At 53.7% G+C, this 22,356-nt stretch overlaps 5 protein-coding genes across 5 annotated transcripts; 1 reads left to right on the forward strand and 4 right to left on the reverse strand.

The window, feature by feature from the left end:
• Positions 1-613: 613 nt before the first annotated feature.
• On the reverse strand, positions 614-5,976 carry J4E90_005975 (uncharacterized protein; the record flags this gene model as incomplete). The annotated part of the gene is made up of 5 exons (XM_051435525.1): positions 614-1,201; positions 1,250-5,158; positions 5,206-5,384; positions 5,439-5,762; positions 5,820-5,976. 5 exons carry the CDS (start codon positions 5,974-5,976, stop codon positions 614-616), a joined length of 5,157 nt encoding a protein of 1,718 aa, XP_051290383.1.
• A 5,179-nt stretch (positions 5,977-11,155) lies between these two features.
• Positions 11,156-11,893, reverse strand: J4E90_005976 (uncharacterized protein; the record flags this gene model as incomplete). The annotated part of the gene is made up of 1 exon (XM_051435526.1): positions 11,156-11,893. One exon carries the CDS (start codon positions 11,891-11,893, stop codon positions 11,156-11,158), a length of 738 nt encoding a protein of 245 aa, XP_051290384.1.
• An 801-nt stretch (positions 11,894-12,694) lies between these two features.
• J4E90_005977 (uncharacterized protein) lies at positions 12,695-15,617 on the reverse strand (the record flags this gene model as incomplete). The annotated part of the gene is made up of 3 exons (XM_051435527.1): positions 12,695-14,119; positions 14,174-15,193; positions 15,246-15,617. The coding sequence occupies 3 exons, from the start codon at positions 15,615-15,617 to the stop codon at positions 12,695-12,697; spliced, it is 2,817 nt and encodes a 938-aa protein (XP_051290385.1).
• Positions 15,618-17,606: 1,989 nt separating this feature from the next.
• Positions 17,607-19,017, forward strand: J4E90_005978 (uncharacterized protein; the record flags this gene model as incomplete). The annotated part of the gene is made up of 3 exons (XM_051435528.1): positions 17,607-17,618; positions 17,860-18,158; positions 18,213-19,017. 3 exons carry the CDS (start codon positions 17,607-17,609, stop codon positions 19,015-19,017), a joined length of 1,116 nt encoding a protein of 371 aa, XP_051290386.1.
• A 2,240-nt stretch (positions 19,018-21,257) lies between these two features.
• Positions 21,258-22,015, reverse strand: J4E90_005979 (uncharacterized protein; the record flags this gene model as incomplete). The annotated part of the gene is made up of 3 exons (XM_051435529.1): positions 21,258-21,620; positions 21,687-21,939; positions 22,008-22,015. 3 exons carry the CDS (start codon positions 22,013-22,015, stop codon positions 21,258-21,260), a joined length of 624 nt encoding a protein of 207 aa, XP_051290387.1.
• Between the last annotated feature and the right edge of the window lie 341 nt (positions 22,016-22,356).

Genomic DNA, 22,356 nt, shown 5'->3' on the forward strand with positions numbered 1-22,356 from the left:
AAAAAACCTCCCTCTCACATATATCCCATTTCATCTGCCCGTCCCACAGAAGAGAAATAAAAAGCCCGAATTAGGAACAAGAAAGGTAGAAAGAAATGGAAATTGTTCATCGTTTCGCTCTCTCTCTCTTTCGCTATGCACGCACCAAAGCAATTTCAACGTACAATCCAGATAGCCTCTCTTCGGTTCCGGCTCTGACTAATTGTGGTCCATCCAAGCTGCCAACTGCCGTAAAATATACATTAGGAAAAAAAAAGTAATGTGGCTTGAAGTGAAGAAGAAGTGAAAAGGGGGGTATGGGGCATGCAAACATAAAGGCAAGAAAGAAGAGAGAGGCACCAAGCAAAGGGTTCCCCTCAGTGTCCAACCGGCCATGACCGCGTCCAATGGTAAGTGTGTGCTAGAGATGCGAGCATTGCAAATCGTTGAAAGCATAAAGACATGTCGAAAACAAAACATGCTCCAGAAAGCGTCGAACTATGTAGAGCAGGTGTATCGGGGGTATGTAGCGCGGTGTGTAAAGATCCCTTCCAGTGTACGCCGGTATAAGCAGATGACAATGAAGCAGATACATGAAGGTCAAAGATGTGGGTGGGTGGGTAGGCGGAGAAGCCTAGAAGCAGTTCAGAGTGCCCTTCTTCTTGCCCTTCTTTTGTGCGTTGTTGAGGGCGGCCATGCGAGCTTCAAGGTGGGCGCGCTCGGCTTCAACGCGAAGGCGGGCGTTGCGCTCCTCTTCCACGGCTTGAAGAGAGTGGCGGGCTGCGCTGCGTTCCTTGCGCATCATGTTCAGCTCTTCCTCTAGGCCGGCGCACTTCTTCCTGAACTGATCCAGATCAGTCTTGGTCTTGGTGCTTGAAGCCTCGAGGTCGGTCAGAGCATCCTCAAGAGTAGCTGTAAGCTGCTTCTCAGCAAACAGGTGCTTCTCGATGGTACGGATGCGAGCCTCCTGGTCTTCGACCAACTGAGCGTGAGCAATGTCTTTGCTCTGATGGCGCGAAGTAGGAGGAGACGGCGCACTGGCCTGAGGTGGTGGGCTGCCAGGCGGAAGAGGTGGGAGAGGGATGGCAGGTGGTGGTGAGGGCAGAGATGTGTGTGCTGTGCTTTTGCGCGCAGTGGAGTTGTTCGAGTTGGATCGTTGAAGGTCTTCACGAGGATCAATAGAAGCACGGTTAGAGTTGCGCTTCGCGTCCACGAGTTGTGACTGGTCATGTTAGCTAATTCTTCGAAGCCAAGAAGGTGATGAGCTTACCTCTAATAACGCGATCTTGATGCGTGACTCTTGTACTTCCTTCTCGAGCTCCTCGCCGTGGGTCATCGCGTCTTGCAGCTCGCGAGTGCGCTCGGTCTGGAGAGCCGACAGTCGGTTGTTGGCAGCCTCGTGCTGGTCCCAATTCTGGTTGAGCTGATCCTCGAGCTCTTGCACGAGTCGGGCGCTCTTATGCTCCTTCTCGCTGACCTTCTCGAGCTCCTTGATCGTCTCGGCGTTGATGAGCTCGAACTCCTTCAGGTTGCCCTTGAGCGTACTGATGGTGTTGTTGGCTTCCGTAAGCTCTTTCCTGTGGGTCTCCAGCTCGGCCTGAGCCTCCTCCAGTTTGGTCGTGATGGACTTGCGTTCCTGGACCAATGCTTCGATGTGAGACTGAATGTTGCTAACATCCGTCTCCTCACCAAGGACAGCCGAAACGCCCTCAAGGAGCGTCGCCATCTCAGACTTGGCCTGAGAAAGGTCCGCTTCGAGAGAAGAGGTTGTCTCTCGATGTGTCGTAAGCTCCGCTGTGAGCTTCTCGAGCTCAGCTGCATGTGACTTCTGGATAGAGTCCATACCCTGCTGATGGTAATCGATCGCTGCTTTGTGCTCATCGATTTGCCTCTCCAGATTGGTTACAAGGGATCGATGAGTGTCAAGCTCCTTCTCGGTGAGCGCTCGAGCTTCAGAGTCTTCCTCGATCTGTTGAAGGATGCTTGTGTGAGAGGCCTCAAGCTCAGCAAGGCGAGCAGCTTGGCTGACAGCGGTAGACTTGTGCTCATGGACCTCTGCTTCCAAAGTAGCGATTAGCTCGGAGTGCTTTGCCCTCTCCTGTTCCAGAGCAGCCTCAGACTCAGCGCCTCGGGTTTGCTCTATCTCAGATATGCGAAGAGCATGGTCGACCTCAAGACGTTGTTTGGCGGACTCTAGTTCACGAACAGTCTCGAGATGTCGCTGCTCCGAAGCTTTGGTAGCTTCGATAGCTTCTAGATGCTTAGACTGCCAGTGGGCTGCCTCATCGCTAAGCTGAGAGAGGTGGGTGTGGCGGGTAGCATCGTCTTCAGGTTCCTCCTCACCGTTGACGGTCCGCATGCCCTCAGGCGTCTGACGAGGTGATAGTAGATCATCAGATCGATTGACTGATGCCTTGAGAGACTCAATCTGTTCTTTGAGCTCCTGCTCACGCTGAATGTGGGAGTTCTTCAACTCCCTGATATGCTCCTCGTTCTGCTTCATCTGATCCTGCATTGAAGCGACGATGGAGATATCCATAGGAGACCCGGCTTTCAAGCTGGAGCGCTCTTTTGTCAGGCCGCTGATCAATGTCATCTTGCCTTCCATCTCCTTGCGTACAGACTGCAATTCTGCCTCCAAGTCCTGCACACGCTCAGACCGTAGGTGGAGCTCGGACATGATGGTGTTGAGGTTGAGCTCGAAGTTTTGGATGCCGTCAGGGTCCTCGTCTAACGTATCCAAAGCCATGTTACGGAGCGAGGCGAATGCGCGGTTAGAACGATCGTTCGCAAGGACTGCTTGGCTAGACTTGCGGCGGATCATGTGTAGGGATGGAGAAGATGGTCGGTTCGCCTGCATCTGGGCCTTTGTGACTTCCGACTTCAGTTCTTCCACGTAGTCGAGTGTATCTTGATGTTCTTCTTGCAGCTGAGAGTAGCTGTGTTGAAGCTTCTCGATGCGCTCCTCCTTCTCGTTGTGAAGCAGCTTCAGGGCCTTCAGCTCCTGGACTAACACGGTCTCAGGAATGTGTTGCTCCTGGGTTGTGGAATCGACTGATGCTCGTCGAGCCTTGGCCTCATCTTGGCCAACCTCTGTCTCATCGTCTGGAATGCTGGTATTGCAAGCCTCTGCTAAGGCCAATTCCGCAGACAATGTACGCGAGGAAGACAAGTCCTCTGTTGGGAGTCCATTGACGCCCGCTTCTGCCATGAAAGAACTTGGCCGGGAGGAAGGCACTGATGTGATTCCGCGATGGCGCGCCTCGTCTACTGAGTCTTGGAGAGCGGCCAAAGTCCGCAAAGCCTCTTGGTATTTGCTGGCCAGCTTCTCGTAGTCTTGAAGCGTTCCTTCGTGCTCCACGCGCAGGTCGAGCAGCTCTTGGGTCACAGTATCGAGCTTGTCGTTGACGAAGCGAGCTTGCGCGGGGCTAGAAGGCTCATCTCCGACGACTGAAGCAGCCTTGACAGCAAAACGATCTTTCTGCTCGTCTCCACCGTCATGCTTGGTGCTGGCTGTAAGTGGACGTTCACTGTCAGCCTCCTCAGGAATCGCATCCACGGGAGTACCAAATTGGTGCATGCTCTCGCTCGTGACTCGCTTCTCAAGCTTGGGGCGCTTCTCAATGAAGGGATCGCTAGGTGTCTTTGAATGGCCATTGGTGTAAGGCTCAACAGCATGCTCTTTGTCATCGAGCTCGTGAAGCAGGTTGTCTAACTTGGCGACGCTGCGTTGCCTCTCAACGACATGCTTGAGTCGCTCAATTTCACGGCTCATGATCTCAGTCTCCTGCTCATTCTCGGCCAGACGCTCTTCCAGGGTGGAGATGTATTCTTCGCTGCTGGTTTCGTTCTCACGAAGCCTTTGCAACTTCTCGCGCAGTTCAGAGATGATAGTGTCGTTCTTCTCGATGCCATTCGCCGAGTTGTCGATCTGGCGCTCGAGCGACTGGACATACTCTTCGTTGTTCGCGTCCCGTTCCATTGCCTTCTGGATGCGCGATTGCAAGTGGTGGTTCTGGCTTTCGAGGATTGCGATGCGGGTCTCCTTCTCCAGGAGGTCACTCTCGTTGTTGGACAGAGAGGAGCGTGTGTTGGAAAGGGAAGACTCAAGCGTCTGGATCGTCTTCTCGTATTCCAAGACTACCGATTCGACAGCCTCGGCGAATGAATTAGATCGTTTTAGTCTCTCAAGCGCAGAGTCACCAATAGCATCCTTGAGCATAGGCGTCTCCGTCTCGTTGTTGTCGCGGGCTTTGGTGATCTCGGAGATTAGCTTAGCGTGGCGGGCGCTCAGCGCATTGTAGTTCTCCTGAACGTCGAGCAACTGGTTCTGGAGCTCAGTCTCGCGCTCGTCCTGGCGCTCACGGCTCTCTTGAGGGTTTGCTTTCTTTCGATCCGTGCGCTCAGACAGTCGAATCTGGTCCCGTAGGAATTGTACTTCGGCCCGCAGCCGGTCGATGGCAGCCTGTTTATCACTGTCGTCATGGATCTGCTGGATTTGCGGCTTGACTTGGATAGCGCGGGCGCGCTGGGCATACTGGACGGTGTTCAAGGTTTCGCTTAAATGGAACTCGGCCGGGTTGACACAAGCAATCATGTAGGTGATGGCGTTGCCGCCAAGCGAGTCCTGCAGTAGGCGCGTGAGCCTAGAGTCGCGGTACGAGACGTAGCCGCCATGGGAACGTGCGGACAGCTGCGAGATGACCTTGCCCAAGCTCGCAAGCCCTGCATTGATGGAGATACCCTCCCGAGCCCGCTCGCCCTGCGCCCCAGTGTTCTTCAGCCTTTCGCTTCCCGCCAAATCCACAAAATGCAACTTGCTGTCGACTGTCACCCAGCTCTCGCTCGAGGAGCCCGACATCATCTCGATAGGGACGGATCGGCGCTTTTCGCGTGTCGGAGTAGGCGCGGCAGGTGACGACTTCTTCTGGACTAGGTTTAGACTGAAGACTGCGTGGGAGCGGGAAGATTTCGCGTTGACGGCCGTCGCGTCGGTTTGCCGGATTGCGGAGCCGAAGTTGAGCGCGCCCAGCATGTCGTCGACCGAGTTGATAGGAATCTGGGTCAGTCCCGTCAGGAGGATGCGGCCATCGCGATCCTCGCGGATGTTGACCTGTGGCCGCTCATTGACAGCCACGTGCTCGGGGATCAGCAGATCGCGAAGTTGCTCGTTGTAGATCTGCATCCGTCAGTTCTGGCCTGCGACGGCGGAAGGGCTTATCTTACCTCGACGTAGGTCGCCTTGAGCTGCCAGTTCCGATTGGCAGACGACGATGACGACGCCTTGGAGGCCATGTTGTGTATGCCCGACAGACGGCTTGGGACGCGGATTCCTGAGGATGACGCGCGATTGCTAGTGCCTTCGAGTTTCTCGAAAAGCAACGCCGCAGCGCGGGGGATGATACCTGAAGAAGTCAGTATGATATTTTTTGGCGTTCGTAGATTCCGCGTCGACATACCCATGACATCGTTGTCCGCCTGGTCTCGGGGGCCGGTGGTGCCCATGGTGTAGGACTTGCCCGCGCCCGACTGGCCGTATGCGAGGATGGAGACATTGTAGCCCTGGACGAAGGAGTTGACGCTGTCCGCGACGTATTCGAAGACGCCTTCCTGCTCAATGTCCTCGCCGAAGACGCGGTCAAAGACAAAGACCTTCTTGCCGCCGGGCGCATCTATTGTCAGGCTGGAGGGCGATGTGACGTGGCAGAGGGCGTTGCGGAAGCGCTGTGGGATGAGCTCGTAGCCCGGATCGCCGTGTTGCAGTGGTGGCCGCACGCGTACAGCTGCATTAGGCCGTGGTTAGCAGAAGTGTTTTATCGCGGACCCTGAGATGCACCTACCAACTTTGACGGCCGTCCTGCTGTCCTCATCAGAGGCCCTGCTCCCGCCCGGCTTGCTGCTCACGCTCATGCGACTGGAGCTGCGGTTCGGTCTAATCATCGCGCTCATGGGCCGCGGGACGCCGTTTGCGGGCGAGCCTGGTGGTGAGGTGGCCATGTGTGCGGCTACGGCAGCGCCGTTGTGGTGGTGTATGTGCGCCGGCCGTTGGGTGTGGTGTTGCAAGTGCTTTTGCGGCGCCGTGTAGATCCAGCAGAGGGTGCAGTCGGCGGTGTCGAGGTGGCCTTCATCCGCGGGCTGGGGCTGGCAGTGGTGGGTGCGAGCGCTGTTTACCCGCCTGCAGTCGAGGCGCCTGGGGATGGCGATTGGGGAGAGGCACAAAAAGAAAGGCCAGGATAAAAATGAAGACGCGGATTATTTTGCTTGTGAAGGCCCTTTGAGAGCAAGCAGCACGCCCTCACTGCGGGTTACCAGCGCGCCAGATGCCCCTTAGCGTGTCCAGGGGCCGCCTCTAAGGACCCCAGCCAATTGCTGCAGGTTGGCGCAGGTAGTGTGCCGTACCTGTGCTGACCTGTGCTGTATCGGCGTCTGTGTGCCTGGCTAAGACCCGTACCCAGATAACCTCGGCGTCAATCACCTGTAAGACTGCCTGAGCTGCCTGACCTCGAGTCAATTGCTCGCCGGTCCCACCCCAGCCGGGCGACGCTCTCTCTTCCCCTGCGTCCACCTGAGCAGACCTTCAACGTTGCAGCCCTGCCAGCCATTGGACCGCTGCGGAGGAATAATCATGTCTCAAACTTTGTTTCCATGTACTTTCCCCCCTGCTTCGAGCCCCTCTAGCTTTCACCATCTACTCCGGAGTAGACCTCCAGGGCTAGTCTTGCCTCACTAGCGATCGGCGGCCGTTCCTTCCAATTCTCCTTGTCCATCTCTGACCATCTCTAACCTGAACAAGGCGCCGCATCTTTGTCATGCCGCATGGAAGCTCGAGCATAGCACGCGCAATGCCTTTCATGCGTCGGCAGCCCGCTCCCGGCCTTGTCGTCCGCACCCAGCGTATGCGGCTGTAGATCCCTCAGCCTCATCTCACTTGCGAGGAAACAATTGCTTCCATTATGCCGCCTCGCGTCGCTGCGCCGGCCTTTCAGGTACAATTAATAGCGTGTTTCAGCGCTTGCCAATCCTACGCGAACTACCCGTCCCTGCTCTTGGCACAGGTGACGAAGCTGCAGCACCTCTGTGGAAACCGCAGTCAGAGAGGGGCATCGACTGCAAGGCCGCCTCCACTACACGCGCAAAACTACCGAGCCCCTTGACCTTGCTCCTTTCCTGCAGACGCATCAAGCCACCGCTGCTGTGCGAGAGAACGTGATTGTTTCTAGCGCCCTCGACCAGCGCCATGTGGCTTTGGCTCGCCATCCACCACACCCCCTTTCTGCGAAATTGTCAAAACTCCTAAACCATCCATGAGTCTAGCATAGTCCCTCCCGCGGACGGTACCCTACTCCGGAATATATGCTCGCAATTCTCCTGGATGTCCGCTACCTGCTGGAACTTGCCATCAGACTACATAGACGCACTGTGCCTGAGTGATTCATGTCCACGCGCGCAGGCGCACTACGTCCCAACTAGGAAGTCCCATCGCCTAGACTCTCCCGCCACTTTTTATCCGTCTTTACATCAACAAGCATCATTGTACGTTAATTATATGCACCTCCAAGGTTGTAGCTAGGAATCAAACTTGAATGTGAAGCAAATGGTCCAGGACAGACAACCTTGGCAGTTGTGACCCCCACGTGACCGGCAGCTGACACCCTTCGAGACGAGGCGGCATGTCAATACTATGCGTGCTATCAACTGAGCACAACCTGCGTGCCTTCCTCAGCCAGTAAATGACCCCGCGATGAGCAACGTGTTGTGACTGTGCATCGTGCAACCTTGGAAATACTGAGACATGTCGTCATTATCTCCTACGTCGCTTCCTCATTGAGCGCCCACGCCTTATCTTCATATATTCCAACACTTACTCTGCTTCGCCCTGCCTGCCTCATTCCACTCGCCCAGAAAATGCTAACAGTGCAGACGGAGATGAGCGGAGATGTCAACCACTATCGTCCAGCGGCCTATCTTCAAGCAAGAGTCATAGCAACATCTCGAGCACATCCGCAGAATCTGCCGTCGCTACTGCCTTCCCACGGTAGTAACTGAGCCCCGAGCAGGCCGGCAGTACAGTAAGTGCGATGATGCCCAACCGCTTGCCTACTAATTTTGTTATCCACAATGTAATAGCAGCCGGCTATTATAGATACTAAATTCGCGACTACGGGACCCATATGCACGACATGCCTTGTTTCTTCGCGGATCATGACCCCACTGCGGAGTTTGTCGTCGATTGTTGGAGATAAGCTGACTGCTATAGTCACCAATATCATTGTGTATGGCTCTACGCATCGAGCTCTACCCCGAGGTCATGCAACAGGTACTTGTCCAGTACTATCCAGCACGAAAAGCGCGGCTGATGCCGTTGTCTCTCGTCCTTTCCGCACTAGGACCGAAGGAAGATCAGGACCCACTATCGTTACAAGTTCCAAGTTGGTACACCCGAGCCACGAGTTCTTCAAGATACCATGGCTAGCTGCATACCGCCAACCCCGGTCCACCGTTCGTCTCAGAATCTGCAAAGCCGGCACGTGGCCGGGAAGTGGAGATGCTCGACGCAACTATGTCGTGAGCTTAAGACATGAAGGTAAGGCCGTTCTATACTCTGCTTGCCAGTTTTCGACGTTGCAATGAGTGCGGGGTAATACCAGCAATAAAGTTACAGCGCTGTGTAGCTTTCCACCACTCCGAGACATTCACCGTCTTACACGTGCGCTACACGCGAGATGTCGGCTACTGCAACCTGGCCCCACGTCTGAACTCTATTTCGACGTGCATTCGGACACCGAGTCAAGATTACCACCCGCCGTATTCGCTTCTCTTCCATCTCGCCACACATATTCTGTCCTTTTTTGACAAATTGTCATTCCATTACGGCCCGTCTCCCAATGCACCCGAGCCGTTGACTCCGCTCTGTGGTCCTTCACTTACGGGAAACTGTTAGGGCCCGCGACGGGATGCGAGCAACCAATCGAGCATCTTCCAAACCGGGATGATAGCAACGGCTATCGGGTACGTCAAACTGCGATCGACTATGAACTCAATCGAGCTCGGTCTCATGCGAGTAGACATACCGTCGATTTCCTGTAACGTCCGCTATAGCTACGCCGCCTACGTGGCCTTCTGACACTTTCAACGTCGAGCAAGACGTGGCATGAGGCTGTAACATCTGCTACACTACCAGCCGGTCAATACTTTCTAAAGTTAGCTCTTCTAGAACAAGCCACTTACATTCTTGGAGACGTCGGACACATCTCGGCTCGACCCGCCTAGAGACCTGACATTGCAGGACTACCCCCCTCAACATACTTCTCAAACCTCAACGGTAAAACCGTTGGATTCATAACCTTTTGCGGTTGCATGCAGCCAGAACAAGGCCGAGTTCTAGATTGATGCATGAACACAGGGAGTTATCCATCTTAGGCTGCGGCTGCGGATGCAATGTCGAAACCCTCCGCGCAGTGCGGTCAAATCTACTGCTACCAGGATCTGCTTACATCACTAGATGCGTACATCACGCTCTTCAGATTACTAAAAGATGTAAGGGATGCGCTACAAATTATACGTACACGTCGGAACCATGAATGCGACGACGACCTAGCATCACCGGCACCTTGACGATCGAAACCAACTTCAACATGCATACAACATCAGACCACCATATCGACAATGAACCAAATCTTTGCTTGCTATGGATACTACGTTTTCACCACCTGAATTGTCAGACATCGTTCAGGCCTGCCATCAGCACGAGCACGGACACACCACACCATCCGCTTAAACTCCCGTCAACCGTCTCCATCCACCAACCCACGACCAAAATATCTCACATACCGTACCCACCTACTCCAATCTCCAAATCTCCAAACCCTTTCTCTTTTAGCTCGCCTTTCGCAACCGCGTTCTCATGTCTGACCGTTGTTTCCTGCTCCCCGTCGATCCAACGTTGGTTCCTGCCCAAAATGCACGCAAGCCAACGACGAGTCATGCAACTGCATCTCGCGTCTGCAGCCCGCTGAACGTGATCACACCGCTGCGTTCCCGCACAGCCGCAGTAGACTCGGTGCGAAGAGTATGATTACAGTAAGGTGTTGACATTTTTATGCGAACTAATTCCTTTGCCGCGAGGTGCATGAAACATGTATAATTGATCGGTTATTGCATAACGGTTTTTATGTATTGTAGATCCGGGGTACTTGATCGAAGGGGACGACGATCGGAGAATATGGAAGTGGTTTTGGGATGATGGAAAGTGTAGGTTTGGATTGTATTGTTGGTACGTTATTCTATGAGACGTTACTACTCTGCGTAGTTTGCGCACGCGATAAATAGAGAGCTGGAGTGTAAGGTGATACAGTAGGCACGGTTTATCTAAGCAGAGGCTACCACCATACATCGTGAAGGTCCCAATACACCACAAGAGAAGAGTCTGTGGAGTAAACATACTATATTCATTGTGACAATGTAAGTCAGGCAATCTGTCCGCGGTCTAGTCCAACTTCTATGCACTATCCACTCAATAGTCCCTCGCAAACCAGAGCAAATTGGAAACTAGAAGATATCTATACCTTTGTGGTAAGAGCATCTTGCTTGGTTTTATGCTGATAAAGCGCATCTACATCTAGCTGTAACTGCTTTGCATAGGTGTGAGAGATAGCTAAAAACATCTTCTCAAAGTGCAGACCGCAGTGTGCAAGGGCCTAGTATAGTTTTTCCAAATTGTTGCAAGGTATATAGTCTTCATCGACAGTATGTCTAGATAGACATAATTAGATACTAGAGCACAACTATCAATTCTGATCAAGTTAATTAAAAGACCCTAGCACAAGTGGTGAGTACCAATAATTTGACTGAATATCTCGAATCGACCAAGAAGCTTTCACATTCCTTTCACTCTGCTGACCCACCCATTTCGATCTTATGCGATCATGTATTCCCCATGACAGGGTTACAGCACCTTGTATAATAATAAAAACTAAACACATATTTTCTAGAAGTCTACATTGCTGTAGATCACATGTAAAGTTTAACCTTTGTTCTAATGTAGACAGCAGAGCACCTGTTCGATTTTTTCTTTGTATGACGTGACAGGACCGAAATCGGTAATCTGCGCTCTAGAGCACTGAGGAAGTAAATCTATGTGCCCAGCAAAACGAATGCTTTCGATGAACTTAGTAATTTACATCACCCCCAGGAAGAAGTTGTCTGCCATGTATTTCAGGAGGAGAGAACGGAATTCTTTGAAGAGTTCTCTATCCGTAGTCCTGCCAAAGGAATAATATCTCCACTGATTCTCACAGAAGCAAACGTATGAATACCGCGTGGTCTTGGGAATTGCTCGACTGATGCTCATAATACAATACTCGGAGGTGAGGTTTGTGAAGCGGACGTCTCCATAGCGCTCTTCGAAGTCATTGAGAAACTGGCGAACCGCGGTAGGATCTTCCAGCTCCAGAGAGCTGATCCAAGCACGAGCCCGATCCGACGCAATGTCGTCTGGTAAATTCGTCTCATAGTTCCTTTTAATGGCCTTTATCGCAGAGGCGGGTGACTTGGGCCTTTTCAGCTCCTTCCATAACTGGGGTTCAACAGCCGCGTGTAGGAGGGCTAAAGCTGAGCGAGAGGCGTGATCATAGTCTTTCCATTTCTGTAGCTGGAATTGGTAGACGGCGAGCTGGTACTGCCAGTCCACTAGAGGAGTCTCTTGTACCACATCATCATCATCTTGTTGGAGTGCGGAAAAGGCGGGCGCCACTGGCTTTGCGACTACCTCAGCTCTTCCCTTAAAGTGCTCTCTGTAGCCGTAGATGTTCGCGATGTCTTTGAAACGCTGGAACCAGTCGGTGAAGTTCTCGGGCCCGGAGAGCTTCTTGAAGTCGGGGCCTAGGGCGATGGTGGGATCGTTGATGGCGGCCATATTTGGCTGGTTGAGTGCGGCGATGGGTTTGTGGAGTGTGACAAGAGCAGGGTTGCGGGCTAATAGCTTGCCATGAGATAAGAGTGAATGACTTCATCTGATGACTGTGAGCATGGTGGTGGTTAGTGGCGCGAATATGACGCGTGTTCTGACTGTGCATGGTATGAGTGAAGGATTAAACGACCAATCGCACCATACTGAAACAGAGATGATGCTCTCGTACAACGCTCAGGCATGAGCTTCGGGATGCACTTTCTTTAGAACATGAAGGAACTTTCACACATGGCAGACAGAGACGTAATGTAGGTAGATCATATGTATTTCAGAACATAAGGAGAAAGTGGTATTATCCTAACAAAACAACAAATTACAAGCAGACATACACAAGAGCCATCTGCCCATCTGCCTAGCGCAATGGAAGAAAAAGACAGCTCCCTTGGAGAATACAATCCTCCCAGAAAGCGCTTTTCCACCACTACCGATTCTTAGGCTCTGATACCCACATACTGGAGTTGCTTCCATCCATCCATCTTTGTTCGGGTATGATCCACAACGACGACAACAACTCTTCTCATTGAAACATAAGGAATGACCCAAAGTACACAAGGGGGGTCGTCGGACAAGGGGGTGTTCTCAAGGAGAGTAACGAAGTGCAAAGCAAGAAAATAGGGTCCCTAGCCGTTCAACGCCGGGGGTAGGTAACATGGTAAGGAAAAGGGCATCAATGCTAATCTCGTTTCGATCGCTAATGATAAAAACAAAGTAGAGGAAGAAGGGCGGCAAGCCGCGGCGACGACTAGCTTATCGCATGTTGTGGCGTACAGCGGTGTTGGGTCGCTGCAGTGGTTGCGCGTACTTGGACACGGGAACCATGTGAGCGTCGAGATCGTTGTTACCGTCTACGTCGTCATCGTCTTCGATGATGCGTGTTGGTACGACAGGGATGTCGTGCGATCGGTGCTGTAGGCTCGTCCGATCTGGTGTTGTGCTGGCGCTGGCCATGGACATGGAGGTGCTGGACCGATGGCTTAGATCGGGCGTTGGGGGGATGCTTGAACCCCGGTTGGGGCGGAGCATGTTGTCCTCGTCGCCGTACTCGCTGCCAATAGTCGATTGCGCGCGGCCTCCGGCCGATGACATCTGACCAACGCTGCTGCGGCGGTCGCTGTGGTTGTCGCCATCTTCTGTGTCAGCACGCTGTGCGAGCTGAAGACCCTCAACAGCTGCAGCGCACTGCTCTGAGATGTTGCGGATGATGTAGGCGATGGCGTCGGTCTTGTCCCGAAGGACACGGTCGGCGACGTCGACCATTGATTGATTTGAGAAGCGCTTGGAGTTGCGTGCGGGGTTGTTGAATAGACGCTGCTCCATGTCGGGTGTAACGTCCTCACCGTCGAGGTGCTTGCCCTGCGCAGTGCTGGCTCTTGACTCCTGGCGGCTCTCAACACCGGCTACGCCGCGGATGGTACCGACCTCAGACTTGTCCTTGATCGAGTGACGGGGGGTTTGATGGCGCGACGCCGCGTCTTCAAACTCCTCCTGGTCCTCATCCTCCTCAGGCACGTCTTCGAAGCCGGCATCCATATAGTTGGACATGTCATCCTGGTTAAGGGACTTGACGATGTGCTCCATGTGGTGGGTCTGACCCTCGATAAGAGCACGAAGGTGGAGCACAACCCGTTGCGCTTCGTCGCGCTGGCGCTGGATGGCACCGTTGGTATGTTGCAGAGCACCAAGCTCCTTCTTGTTCTTCTTCCTCTCGCGCTCGAGCTCCTCAGCAATCTCTTGCTGTAGTACAAGCGCTTCGAGGGCGTCGTCACGTTGCTTCTCAGTACCGGACAGACGGACAGTGAGCCTTGCGGCATCATCCTTCTGTTGGTCGATAAGGCTTGTAAGACGACGGTTCTCACGCTTGTGGTTCTCGATCTTGACCTTGAGATCCTGGGTCTCCTTGGTGAGTTGCTCGGCGAAAGCCTGGAACTTGAGGAACTGTTGTTTCCAGCTCTCAAGCTCCTCGACCAAGAAGTTGTTGCGCTTTGTAACCTTGCCAAGCTCGCTGTCGAGGCGCTGCTTGAGGTTGATGAAGTCTGTCCAGGCTTCTTGTGCGTCACGGGAGTACTGGTTGCGCTCGCGAACGATCTCGTTGAGGTGGCGCATCGACACCTTGGTCATCAGCGGCTTCTTGACAGAGCCACCGAAGATAGCCTTAACGCCAGTGTTGCGGCCCTGCGGTGATGTTAGCGTGTGGTACGATGAGTCTATGCACAACCGGATACATACCAATTTCTCACACACGTGGTCCATGACCGACATGACAGCATCCTGGGTCCACCAGTCGGGGTCCTGGATGCTCTCAACCTCACCACGCATCACAATGATTTGACCCGCGGGAATGAGCTTGCCGCCACCGTACGCCGAGCGCAGATGCTGTGGAACTCCGGTTGGTGAAACCTCACCGTTGAGAGCCTGAGTCAGACGCTGGATCATCTTGGTCCTCTGGCCGGCGGTAAGAGCGGTAGGCGGGCTTGAAGTCAGGACGAAGTTCCGGTCCAAGTCGACGACAAGGGCATCTGTGGGAGCCGTGAAGAGCGATCGGCACTCTGATGTTACACCCAGAATGTATGGGCCCGGCTCCTGCACGAGATCCTTGACGTGACGCGCATGAACGACGGGTACATACAGACCGCTCCACTCGTACACCCGGACACAGAAACGGACTGTCTCGGCTGCGATGGTGAGCATCGCGGGGTAGTGACTGGTGAAGATGATTCGTCGTGTGGGCGATACAGCAGCCTCTATCACACCCACAATGTTGGGAATTGAGAGACACGTGAAGAGGGGCCACATGGCGAAGTTTTGAAATCCGGTAGGCGAGGATGGGAACTGGTAGCACAGCGCGTAATCCTTCATGTCGATGCGGACCAGGTCGTTGAGGCGAGGAGCTGGGAAGCTGAGGATGCGTGAAACCTCCTCGGCATGGAAAAGGTTGGTAGCCTTATTCCAGTGAATCCACATGCCGCGCAGGTAGTCGCCGAGTAGGTTGTACAAGGGGTATCGGGAGAGGAAGCTCAGGCAGTACGGGATCCAGTATGTCTCGTCTGGGTTGTCGAAGAAGTCGGGCTCGATTCGCTTGCGCAGGTCGCGAATAGTCTCAGCGCGCTTCTCATCAGCGCGAGACCAGACGCGCAGTGCGATACCGTAAAGAGTGTGTGAGGAATCTTGCTGCAGGACGAAGGAGTGGTGTACGCAGTGCGGCTGGCTCCTGCCAGTGCAGATCTCGACGTCGTGGGGGAAACATGCCTGTGTGCGTGGTTAGTAGCGCGCTAACAATGACATTGTTGTATAGACGTACTCGCATGGCAGCATGAAGAGACCTCGCGATCTCGTTATCCTGCTCCAGTCTTGGACTGCTTCCCAGAATCTCAGGAAGCCAGAAGGTACCAACAGCACCCTTCATGTGGCCAATCTTGCCCTGAGAGGGCGCAGGCGCCTTCACCCATTGTGATGGCTCGCGACCAACACCACACACCATGTAGGCATGGGTCAGGGTCTTGGGGCTCCGCGCGCCCTGCTTGACGTTCAAAGTCGATGGAAGCGGTTGGGTGATCCTCGAATGAAGCGACGATGTCCGGCTCGGGATGATGAGGCTGTGGTCGGCATTGTCTCTCGTGGGAGGACGCTCGCTGGCGCCTGTACGTGGTCGCAAACTTAAAGAAGGTGCCATGTTGGCGGATTCGATGTCGGTCCTATCGAGATGGCCGTTGCGGTATGGGTGTAGAGAACGGCAGGCGGATGAATCCAGCAATTATTATGACAGCTATAACTGTGAGAACATGAGGCGATGCGTGAAAGGTATCCGAAAGGCAACCCGCGAGAACAAGAGAGAGCGGACCGTGAGTACTATACGCACTCCGTCAATTGAGAGCTCCGAGGTCACCTTGCTGCGGGCAGTAGAGGAGGGTAGCAGCAAGGGGGAATCATGGCTTTTGGGGAGCTCTGCCGCAGCGCGCGGACTGGATGCTGGGGGTTGAACGACCCGAAGACTAGCATGGGTGGCTTTCACAAGTTTCGGTTCGAGGAAATGAGAAGCATATCCCTGCCCATTCGCAGGGTCCGTCTCGGAGCACGGTGCACGGCGCTGTCAGGGGCACTTTTCTTGAATAACGGCTCGCCCAACTTCCTCGAGCGGGCGCGACGGCAGCAAGGGCCGCAATCAAAGATACGGCTTATACACAGTACACTGTTATGTCGCCTCGCTCTTTGCACTGTTGTAACGTTTCCTGCAGCCACGTCCAGCAACCGGAGCTCTGGTACCACGACTCGGTCACCGAGAGTCCGCAGCGGCCTCAGCAGAGAATCCCCGCTGGTGGCAATAGCGCCATACGGACTGGTCTTATGCTGAATACCGCATTGGGTTGGATTCGAATCATTCGCACGCCTTGTGCACGATGAGCACGTCTGCAGCGTGCATCCTCGCATCAGCATGCATGAGCAGAGTTCCCGCACTTGCAGCTCGGACGGACCGCGAATGGAAGTGCTTAGAAATTGGCGAGGCAAACCCCTGACGGCTGTTGGCTATCGGTGGCTGCCCAGCAGGCGGTACATGAAGATCGCTCTTAGGCCCGCCGCCAGGCACGTTTGATCCTGCGTGGGAGTGCGAGGCCTTTCTGCAGAAGGTCCAAGACGCGCCGTCGAGCTGTCGACCAGATTCTTCGATCGGCTCCACAGTCCGGTAAAGGTGGTGGCCACGTACAGTAGCCTCGCGTGTCGTGGACCCTCTAGAACCAGACTTCTGAGCTGTCCGTTGAGAATTGCGGAGAGCTGGAATTGGTGAGGCTGAAACACCGGGCACTCAAGCTGCCTGGCAAATCGGGCGCCTTCGCCCAGGTTCGGTCAAGCTGACATGGACAAGACGTGTTGCAGCCGGACAGAGCGAGAACGACTCGATTGCCTCTCAACAGCTGTAGACGAGCGCAAGCGCATAATCGGCGCAGTCGACCACTTGTTTGATCTGCGCGTGGGTGGACCTCGATGCAATTTGGCGTGGAGAATACTCCGATGTCTTAAGGAAAGGGTTCCCAGTCGACCACAGCCCGGCGAGTGTGCTGGCGGCGTGCCACTGCTCCGACCATGGTTCGTCGAAGGCCACGGATAAGCCGCAAATTTCCATGTTTACAGGAATTTTCGCATAGGGGTACAGAAACCGAGCAGATGGAAGCCGTCGCGACTGATCTGCACTAGATGGACGAAGCTGTGAACAGAGTTTTTGTGGTCGCGCTAGTCCAACCTCATAAACCTTCCTCGCTGCTAGCAGTCTTGCGTGCAGCGCGCAGCGATCTAAACCACGGTGCGAGATTGCTCGGAGAGTAGATCTGCAAGACAATCACTAAATCTCCTGCATTCTGGTGACGTTCCCCACCGGAAAGCGACGATATCTGACTTCAGCCACAACGCGACTGGCGAAAGTTTCCACCACGACCCATCATTGCCTTGCACGCCACACCATCGTCGCGTCGCTCAACAGCACCTACCGCCTGACCTTCCCTGCACCTGTTCACGCGTACGGCTATTCCGCTACCGTGCGAAAGTGACTCCCCTTCGTGCCGTCGCGCGAGATCCGATCACCTCTAGCCTAGGTGTTGGTGATCTGATATCACGTTCCCCGTCTCCACTATTCGGGCGATATGACAGACGCAGTGTTGCTCAACGAACTATGCAGTATCTGGTATGTCTGACTAGTTACCCCTCCGTAGCACTTGTTACATCCCAAAAGTTCGATGTTCGCTAGCAATCGTCCTAAGAGGTGTGCCGCGTTCCTGTGACACTAGCTAGCGCAACGAAGCCGCGTCGGCATGCATGAGAGAGAAAGCTGACGTTTAATTAGCCATAGCAATAAATCCAAGTACAAATGTCCTGGGTGTGGCGCACGCACATGCTCGCTGCCATGCTACAAGCGTCATCAACAGAACGCACAATGCTCAGGGAAGCGCGACCCAACAAAGTTCATCAAGAAGTCTGATCTGGTGACCCCCAAGGGCATTGATCACGACTATAATTTTCTTTCTAGCATAGAGCGGAACCTCGAAAAAGCTGAGAGGGTCGCTGGAACCACCGCTGAGAGCACTCCTCAAGATGGTCTGTCCAACAGGGAGCGAATGGGTGTTCAGTATGGCAAGCTTGAGAATGCTGCTGGCGTCAAGATCATGCGGGCGCCCAAAGGCATGAGCAGACAAAAAGAGAATAAGTCGCACATGTCTGCTACAAAGTAAGCCCCCCACTATCAACGCGTACACGTAACACTGCTGATCTTTGTGTCCAGAAAGGCTACACGGAACATAGTATGGACAGTCGAATGGTTTGACGAGACCAAGAGACGCGTGCTCACCGAGACATCCTCTACACAATCGATCCAAGATGCACAACCTTTCGTACAACAAGGCAGTGGTGCTAAAAGCAAGAAGAGAAAGCTGAACAACGAGGCTCCTGCCAGCCAAAGTTCTCAATCAAACCCTCCACACCTGCCTCAAAATGACGTTGCGCCTACTGCACCGGACCAAGACCAGCCAATCGAGCAGCATGAAGTCAATTCTGAGCTTCAGGTCAACAATGCGGGGCCAGAGGGAGTCACCCCCGGACGAGGAACCCCTGCTGCAGAAGAAAAACAACAACCCACCAAAAGACAAGCAGACTTGGCCGAGACGCGTCCTGGAGATACTCGCACTGATGGGCAGTCCATGGGCAGCGGGCAACATAGGGTTTTTCTGCTAAAGCCCCGCACAAGCACAAACCGCCACGTCCTCATCCCTCTAGACCCTTCGCAATCGCTGGGTGAAAGCCTGCACGGCCGTACTATACTCGAGTTTCCGACTATCCACGTTTTCCCTGCTGGTATGGAGAAGCTGCCCGAAGACTACATGTTGGAGGAAGAATACACGAAGCTAGAGGGAGAGCAACAGAGAGAGTTTGATGAGATGATGCAGGAGCTCGATCCGGAGATCTTGAAACGGTTGAAAGAAGGTGAGGGGCGCATGCCAGGGGACAGTAGCGGGGGAGGAGGGGACGAGGAAGTTGATAGTAAGAGGATACTAGACGTGCTCAAGCAGGATCTCGGCGGACGGTTGTAGAATGAGGGCCGAGAAGCGCAGCTTACTCCGCCGTTGATACTGAAAAGAAATCCAGGCATTGCATCACATACAAAGGCGCCCTATAGACAGGCATCGGAGGATTTCCTTTTGATGCCGAAGCGCTGACGGCGCCTTTGCTACCATGCCATCACAGTCACACTCAACGTCTCCCTTTTCGAGCACTACTATCGACCCATTTCTCTTGATCCAATACTCGTTCCAGCCACTAGAGACCAGGGTCTTGTACCCCCTCCTACCCCAATCGGAACGGTACCCTGTCTAGACAACCGCTACCCTGCCCATATGCTTGCTTTCCCTGAAGTCGTCATGCCTTGGACCCCAGTCGTGTTTGCTTTTACCACGCGCCCATGCGGGCAATGCGGGCAGACGCCATACGCCACCCGTCACGGCCGTTGACAGTGCACCAGCGTTTCACGTCGCATTTACAGCCTTGCTTTTCTTTTGCTGCTTTCGACTGTCTGCTTGGTCGGCTGTCATGCCCTCGAATACTAACCACGTGTACGCCCAGACCGCTTTCAATCACCGCGCTAGTACACTCACAGCGGCAACCCGTCGCCTCACTTCCTAGGCATCGTAGTCGTCGCAACCTCACCTGGGCACTATCAACGTCAACGTCACGATAACCAAGATGAGATGCCAACTCCGGGAGCAACCCCAAGCTGATTACCGATACCGACCCCGATAACGCGCTCATCACCAGGTTCCCCAGTCCAAACTGACACAGACGCCGCCCTCGCCCCAATCACCCCATCTCGAAAACATTATCGAACATCCGCAAGGTCCCGTACCTCCGCGGGTAGCTCGAATCACGAATAAAGTTCAACCACACTCCCCAAACCATTCCCATCCGACGTGTCAACTCCGCGAAAATATGGGGAAAACAGGGCCCCCAAGCCAAGAACGTCCAACTCGTCATCCCACGCAAAAAACCTTAGAAAGGGAATTAGGCAGACTAGGATCGAGGATCATGCCTCGCTAAACAACGAGGCGCAACACGGCATCTTATTTTTCACAGATCTTAGCGCGATTTCACATATAGCGTTTTGATGTGGGGTCGCTCTTTGTTGCTTGCAGGGCCGCGGCGGCGCTCCGCTGCAACTTCATGACTGAGGTCGCAGGTCGGGTTTGCGTACCGGTGCAACTGGGTCCAATGAGGCCGGCGGAGATGAGGGTACGTAGGATTTTTTGAGTTTTCCAGGACTCGGTGTTGGATGCGGGATGCCGACATCTCGCCCCGTGTGATGAGAGTCAGTTTGCTATGGCGTTATTTGCCTCGTGGGTCGAAGACGTACGATACCCCCGAGATTTGCTGTCGCTTCGATGGCTGCGATAGCCGTTTGTAGACGGATGGATGGTGGGGCTAAAAGGTAAGAAAGAAGGATTGGGGTTGTGCGTCGGAGATTGATGCTCCCTTCCACGCTTCGTTGCGCAATCGTCTGTGTTGCTAATTTGGGAATTACTGATCATGTAGCCCATGGTGATGGTGCCTCTTGGTGTACACTAGAAGTCGATTTCTCACAACCTTAGGTATCGCTCAACGCTCCTCAACACAACTGTCTTCAGTCTCAGGTTCCAATAACATCTGAAGCACGCTATCCAGCCCCAGAGCCAGCCCCTCGGGTGTCAGCCGCAGATACAGGGATCAAACGGTTTTTGTCATGATGGTATGCATGGAATATGTGAGCATCATGGTTCATGTAAGCTGCAACTGTGCCGTATCAAGAATTGGAAATCCCTTTGTATGATCCCTAGTCTGGCCCCAAAGATTGGGTATCTAGACCGGTGCTGTACTTAGAGCGAACGGGATATTTGGTATACATCCTGGTCTCTGGTAAGAATTTGAGATGTAAGTATACATATAGTAACCATAGAGTTATCTGGGGTTGTGATGTGCGCGGGTACAGCGGGTCATGAAACACAGCTTCTCATGCTATTGACCTGGGGAGAGAGAACCCGTTGTCCAATGTTTCTTAACGAGTAGATCCTAAACTGTGCATTGAGTGTCAGCCATGTGATTATCCTGTTCTGTGCTGTGTCTGGAGACGCGTTGTTCAGTAGACGTCCTGTAAAACTCAATGGACGCTCATGCGTCGACAGTACTCCGGAGTAGAGTCCGTCAGTGATGTTCAATTCGTTATCCAGCTCTGAAGTCAACCCGCGACGGAACTTCGGTCCTCGCCATCCGCTTCAGAAGGCTCATACCACTAAATGTGAAACTCCTACTTTTGCAACTCCAATAATCCCTTACTCTGCAAGTACTCTACAATCTCCCTTACGCTATCCTCCACACTCTTCTGATCACTCCTGATGTGGATCTCGGCGTTCTCAGGCGCCTCATACGGCGCGCTGATGCCGGTGAATTCTGGGATCTTGCCTTCCCTTGCCTTCTTGTACAGGCCCTTGGGGTCGCGCGCCTCGGCGACTTCGAGCGGGAGGTCGACGAAGACCTCGACGAAGGCAAGTGGGGAGTCTTCGCCGGTGGTGACGGCGTGGAGGTCGCGCGCTTGCTTGCGGTCGGCTTTGTAGGGTGAGATGAAGGAGGTGATGGCGATTGTGGAGGAGTCGGCGAAGAGCTTTGCGACCTGTGGTAGAAATGATGTTAGCTAGTGCATTTTTTTTGAGGATATAGATTGCGCATAGTCACGTACCTCAGCAATCCGGCGGATGTTCTCATTTCGGTCCTTCTCTGTGAATCCAAGGTCCTTGTTCAACCCAAATCGTACATTGTCGCCATCGAGACGGTATGCCGCGAATCCCAGGTGCAGCAGATGCTGCTCAAGCGCCGTCGCAATTGTCGACTTGCCAGATGCGGAAAGACCGGTGAACCAGATGGTGAAGCCCTTTTGCTTGCGGAACTTGTTGCGCTCGTCGCGCGAGAGAGACGGGTGCCATGTAATGTTGCTGTCCAAGAATTAGTTTGTGTGTTCAGAGTTGCGCGCAGTTGGCGGGGTAGTCATGGTGGGGCTCACGTTGCCATTTTGTATGTCGAGACTTGAGATTTTGGTTTTGATGGGGGGTATGAAGAGGTTGAATAAGGGAAGTGGAAGTTTGCTGCAGATTTAAGATGTTTTTAAAGTGTCAATTGACGGGCGGATGGCTGATTGGTATCCTCAACACGATATTTGGGTCCTCAGCAAACATCGAATTCTTTTAGCGTAGATGACGTGCGAAGCTTGACCGACGCTGCAGGTGGAGCGGGTAAGGCTGAGAGTGGGTAAGATGCCTCATGTAGGTAACAGCAGTTCCTGCCAAAGTATAGCGCGCGAGACATGCTCCGATTGTGCCCGTGGGGCGTACATCGATTCCAAAGTGCTTCCA

Source organism: Alternaria incomplexa (assembly GCF_024043165.1).
Source record: "Alternaria incomplexa strain BMP 0042 chromosome Unknown scaffold_8, whole genome shotgun sequence".
Classification (NCBI taxonomy): domain Eukaryota; kingdom Fungi; phylum Ascomycota; class Dothideomycetes; order Pleosporales; family Pleosporaceae; genus Alternaria; species Alternaria incomplexa.